At 45.9% G+C, this 6,000-nt stretch overlaps 2 protein-coding genes across 2 annotated transcripts; both read right to left on the bottom strand.

Moving 5' to 3' along the window:
• Window positions 1-378: 378 nt before the first annotated feature.
• On the bottom strand, window positions 379-735 carry TGAM01_v210935 (hypothetical protein; the record flags this gene model as incomplete). The annotated part of the gene is made up of 1 exon (XM_018809761.1): window positions 379-735. The coding sequence occupies one exon, from the start codon at window positions 733-735 to the stop codon at window positions 379-381; it is 357 nt and encodes a 118-aa protein (XP_018657023.1).
• Window positions 736-2,594: 1,859 nt separating this feature from the next.
• On the bottom strand, window positions 2,595-2,816 carry TGAM01_v210934 (hypothetical protein; the record flags this gene model as incomplete). The annotated part of the gene is made up of 1 exon (XM_018809762.1): window positions 2,595-2,816. The coding sequence occupies one exon, from the start codon at window positions 2,814-2,816 to the stop codon at window positions 2,595-2,597; it is 222 nt and encodes a 73-aa protein (XP_018657024.1).
• Between the last annotated feature and the right edge of the window lie 3,184 nt (window positions 2,817-6,000).

Raw genomic sequence — 6,000 nt, 5'->3', positions numbered from 1 at the left:
CCACCTTGCTAGACGAGGGCGAATTTTCTTGAAGAGAGACAGGTAGAGGAGCTCGAAACAGAGTTTGCTCCTCTCGTTTATGGTCAAGATTTCATCGTCCGGTTATGCATATGATGCGCTGGTTGTAGTAGGATTAGTAGAGTAAAACAGATAGTTGGGCTATATTTTTGACATGTAGTACGTAGTACTTCGCAAGCGTAGGAATCGGATTGTGCATGCTTTTAAGGAGCGAATGTGTTATATTGAGCGTACATAATGGTTTTGTGGTTTAAATCAATGATGTTTAATGATTGTTTTTTAGCCTAAATTGACTCAGTTTGTGTAATATCCATCTTCCAGCTTCTTTTTCGCAGCTCTGCTAAGATTGATAATATACGTTCAACGACGGCACCTTTGGCGCTGGAAATCCCAATCTGACCTTCGGCAGCATCTGAACGAACGGTGGTCGTAGTACCAGTCTCTCCGACAGCAAATCCTTCCATCGTCGTAGTAAATCCATCCACGCTGATGACAGAAGCATCTGCGGCTCCTTGGGTCCCAAGACGCGTCGCGACCGCAATCCGGGGTTCTATCACGAGCGGCAAGGTCTTCGGCTTCAATGTCACGAGCAGCGACGTTGTCTCCAAATTCTGCACCACGGGCTACAAGGTCCTCTTCAACGTCAGAACCGGGAACGGCAGTGGCGAGGCCCAGAGCAAGGAGTGCGGGCAAGAGGAGGGTAGACTTGAAAAGCATGATGGGCAAATGTCGGGATGTAAATCCAGAGAATTGAATATAGTTGCCAAGGTGAGTTTAGTAGCGGTGTGAAGGTTATCAACGGTTGATTGTGAGGAATTACTTTGAAAGACGATTATCGAAGGGGTTTATATACATAAAATCCAGACTACTGAACTCGCATGTTCAGTTTTTAAGTTCTTAATCCAAATCCTAAATATGTCATGTATTTCAGCCTCTTGTATAAAATTTCATAATAATATACAGTGGGTACATATATCTGTGCAGCCTCATATGTTGATTTTATCTCAGCCTCAAACATTCCAAGTTAACCGAGCCAACCGGGGAGGGGAAGTTGGGCTTGCCAAAAGCAATAGAACACGCCTAATACTAATATAAGCCCGCTGTGATTTCTATCCTTTTTTTTAGATCTATCTAGTTCTTGCCTTCTGGCTATTGTCTAGTATGGTTCACCAGGCGAATCTTGACGAATCTAGTAATACGATTGGGTACGAAGCTTTAAGCTACTACACTGCACTACTACTTAGACTTATTTGGTTCATTTGTTTAGATCTTTTCCTAGGCAGTTTTTAAGGCTGGATTCCATCGTCCATTGTCAGTGTATAAGACAACAGTAATGAGCTAGCTAATGTTTAATTGTTATCACTGCTAGAATCAAAACCGATACCAAAACATCTAACACTTTACCCAAGACTCAGTGTTCTCTTCAATGTTTACAATAAAATGTATCTAAGTGCGCGTGTTACTAAAGTGGCGCTAACATTCCAAAAGATTCCATCTTTATCTGACACTCAAGCGCCTCTTGAATTTTTACGTGTGTAGCCTCTCCTATAGATTCATCCCTCTTTAAATGGCGCCTGTTTAAAATACTACACTGTGTACATTCCGACAGTCTTATAGTAGAAGCTAAAACAAACTTTGCTAAATACTTCATCAGTTTGTCGGACGCCGGACTATCGGACAAGCAGCAATTCCCCCAAGAAACGCAACATCGCTAGTCAAACTTCAAATAATCTTACCCGAATTCCAGTATGAAAACTTTGAGAAAAGATATGGCAGCGATCTGCTAGGCAAATTCGCAAGTCCAAAAGTTCATGCGAGAGAATTTTCCGTGCCTCCGCGTTAGCATCTCCATGTAGATTCTCCAAGTGTAAAAGTACAGCCCAGCCACCTGGTAAGAGTATCGATTCTCTCTTAAGACACACATCCTACGATAAAATTAATGTCGTATCCTGATGGCTTTGTATAACATGCCATCAGAGCCAGGGTCGCTCGTAACGCTAAGCTAGTATAATAAAAGAGACACTATAAGAATCGCCGCGCCAGAAGCCGGTGCTTCGTAAGGCTGATGAGAATTTCGTTTTGGGAGAAAACTACATGATTAGATGGGCCTGGCAACCATTTCGCCAGGATTTGCAAGCCTAAGGGTGCGTAGTCTCCCTCCTTTTAAAAAAAAAGCTTCGACACTGACGTAGCGTGGGCTGTAGCTACTAGGGAGCAGGAACGTTATCATACAGTATAGTCTGAGCACTTGCAAGTCTAACGCCGCAGTTGCCGAGTTGGAACTTGTAGAAGGATTTGCCTCGGGTTGAGTATTTCCCGGTTTTGATATGTGACTGGAGGCAGCTAGACGCAGCACGAATGGTTTCTACTCAGAGTTGTTGCTGATATCCGGGCTCTTATTTGCAGTATCTGGGCCGAGGAGTTCAGAAGGATAATTGGCTTGCCGCTAGTTTGGCTGAAATGCTTAAGGCATTTTCTGTCAATTTTCTCGCTTAATACAATCTATTTTAATAGCAGGAATCTAATGCGTTTTCGATGAATTTGAATACATAGGATTCCGCCCAAGACACATAAAACTACGAAAAGATAACAGTGGCATTTTGGTTGGTGTTCTCAGATTTTCCATGCTTCCTCTTCTTAGGCATGGGGCCGACCCTCTCGCTGCGTTTCGGCTCTGGAGGCTCTGAGACGACGTTCACGGTGAACGGACAGTCGGCAAGATTCTCGTTTTTAACGGTACCATAAGAAGTGGCGGCGCGCTTCCGAGATTTAGAGCGCTTCCGAGATTTAGAAATCATCGCGAGCCATGAGCAGCCCGCTCGCGATGTCGCGCAAGCTAGAAAGTCGCGCGTTCTAGGAGTTTGGGCAGCCGGCAATGGGCGCAGCTACTCTTTTAGCGAAAACGCCGTGTCTGACAAAGCGAGAGATGGGGCTTGGGTTGGTTTCGGACCTATATCAATGTAAACACAAGCGCCGGCCTCATAAATTCATAGCACAGGCAGTCTATAACAACGGCATAGGCCTGGGTACTCCTTAAATCAGGAGCAAAAGATAGGATTCCGGTTATGCACAGAAGTCTGGGTTTTAGCTCTAGCAAAAGTGGGTGGGAGCTCCACTGCTCTCCTCCATAAGGATTGCAGCCTGATGCACTGGAAAATAATGCGTCTGGAATGATCGAAAAACTAAAACTTGAGGCTCATTCGGCCATCTTGAAGGGCATATCAGCGCTTTGGCGGACAAATCCCGGCTACCGGCCTCCAGGAACGCTTCACAGGCCTCTCATTGAATTCTGTATGGGGGTGAATCTCCAGAGGCATACACCCGTTGCCGCTAGCCTAAGCGTGCCAGGTGCTTTTAAGCAACACTATTCCCGAATTCTTTCCTCGTAAAGGCCCGCCCGCAGAGCTATATATAATCGGTTTTCATTACTGTAATTGTCAATGTTCAAAAATTGTATAGAATTATAAAAAAAGAACCATCAAAAGGGAGGTTGCTTCTTGCTAAGTGCTGCGAAGGCGACAAACCAGTCTTTGGACAAGATAGGTGGGACGGATGGCCGTCCGAAGCAAAAGAAGCCGACGTGCTGGCCTGGTTCTCTGAGACAATCACAAAGCTGGAGGAGCTTGCGGCAGACTATCCGCCTGTCAACTTGCTATTTCGACGGAAACTGCTGGCGCAACCAATGACGCCCTTGGTAGGGTCTACAGGCAGACGCAGCATGGACATTGGCTTCATAAACGACGACTTCATGGTTCAGCCGGAACTGGGGATGATTAGCAGATATCGCTGGTCGCACATTCTGGTGCTAGGCGAGCTGAAGAGCAACTCGGCTGCCGATGCGCAGCAGCTGGTGTGGATTGACCTCGCGACATACGTGAGAGAAATGCTCTCGGCCCAAGACACTCACCGCTTCGCCTTGGTCTTTACGCTTTGCAGATCCAAATTAGCATCCTCTCTACATTAGGACCTCTAGCCGCCGAACTATCGCCTACTACTAGGTTCTGTGGCTTTACAATGGGCAAGACTCGATCGAGAGTTTAAAAACTGGTCGAGGTCAGAGTCGGTTCGTTTACAAGAGGAGAGAAGGGCGTGGTCTACTGCATGATCCATGCGAAATGCAAGGCACTAGCTGGGTTGGTGGACTGCTGCTACTACATATGGCGAGCCAGATGAAGATTCCGGGGCAAAACCCCGTACATTATAGCCACGGCTGCACTGGGGACGGGATCAACATACTGGGGATAACGAACGTTATCCACCTCAAGACACCGCATGACGTTATTGCCCCCGCCATAAATTGCAACTATAAAAGTGTATACTCTATCCTCTGTGCATCGCTTTGTGTCATTCTTGATATATGGGATCCGCGTAAGTTGCAGCTCTGGAGTTTGCGGCCACAAATAGCCCTACTACAGTATGATACTTCAATTTCATCAACTAGTAAAGAGTATCAAGTAGGTTCAATCAAAGGTTATTATTCACAACTGGCTATATAACTATTTTAAATGAGCTTAGAGAAATGTATAATAATGCGAGGCTCACTCGAGCTCACTTTCTATGTGAGCCACTGCCTATTAGGGAAGTGCGCTCACTTGAGCTCACAATTCCAAAGTGAGTCGTGCCCATGATTGGTTAAGCGGAACTATGTTGTTCTGTCGTGCCTACCCTATAGACCCTTTGTTGCGACCATAAGAGTCATGTCGTAACACCTACTATGCAAGCCGAGCACCTAGAGATACAGAATTCCCAAGGGGCAAACTTTGTCGTCGGTTTATGTTGGTGGATAGGCTAGGCTGGGTTGTCGGGCAATGTAAGAGTAATGTCACGCAACTAATAATGAGTATCCACTAGATTCAATCAAAGCGTTGTATTCACTACTGACTATCTAACTATTCTAAATGAGCGTTGTCAGGATATATATAATGGGAAGCTCACTCGAGCACATTTACATGTGAGTGAGCTGGTTTCCTGATTAGGAAGGGGCTGACTCTGTCGGGTGAGCTGGTCGGTGATTGGACCTTCGGTCCATCTTAGATCTGGGAGATGCTACCCTGTAGGCCTGATGTTGCGACCATAGATGCGTTGCTCGTAACACCTACGACCTTTCTCTCTAAGTCACCTGTGTGCTTGACCACTGCGCCACACACCCCCAACTCTTTCTAAGTTGTCATATTTAAAAAAGGCCCAGAACCATTTTCTAAGACATTTACTAAGACATCAGCTCATCAGGCCATTTTATCATCTCTGCGTAGCTACCTATCGAAATGTCTTAAATTCTATCGCTTCACAGCTGAGGAGTGATACATGGAGCTCGGGTCTCGAACAGCATCCTTCCCACCCACCTACCTTATTAAGGCTTAACCTAACTTCCCACCCAATGAGTGGTTAATATCCTATCACTGTATTTGCTCTAGTCTGCCTGATTAGCGTTGGGCAGGTTGTATAGGGTTACAGTTGACTTACTGGTGGCTAACTGATGTGTACCTTACTTACATAGCGCATGAAAACAGTGGGAAGGAACATTACATGAAATAGGACCAGTTTGAACGGCATACAAATCACAAGCGATATAAAGAATGGGGGCGGTCCATGTACCTATATCAACGCGTGGGTAGTAAATGATCTATGCCTTTATTAACACGTACTAAATTGTAGTTCTTACAGCTATGGTAGCTGCTGCTGCAGGGCTATGGCCTTGAGCGCCGTATCTTCACAAAGCTAAGGCTTGCTTTGTTGGTTGTGTCGGCAGGGCCTGGATGGCCTAAGTATATGTCTTCGCAAGCCGAGGTTGTTTGTCATAGGAAGGTTAGCTAGAGATTGTACCCTGGCCGGATTCGGATTGACTGCCTTGTGCGACGAACGCGCACAAAGCCTGCCAGACGCTTAGCCACTGCGTTACAGGGCCTTACGAGACAAACGCTTCTGAGACGCGACGCTAAGCGGTTGAAGCGAAAGTTTTCCGAGCTGCAGTTTTTGTCAAAT

This window comes from Trichoderma gamsii, assembly GCF_001481775.2.
Source record: "Trichoderma gamsii strain T6085 chromosome Unknown Scaffold_78.2, whole genome shotgun sequence".
Taxonomy (NCBI): Eukaryota; Fungi; Ascomycota; class Sordariomycetes; order Hypocreales; family Hypocreaceae; genus Trichoderma; species Trichoderma gamsii.
The sequence above is the reverse complement of the archived record's forward strand: the minus strand, read 5'-3'. Positions and strand labels throughout refer to the sequence as shown.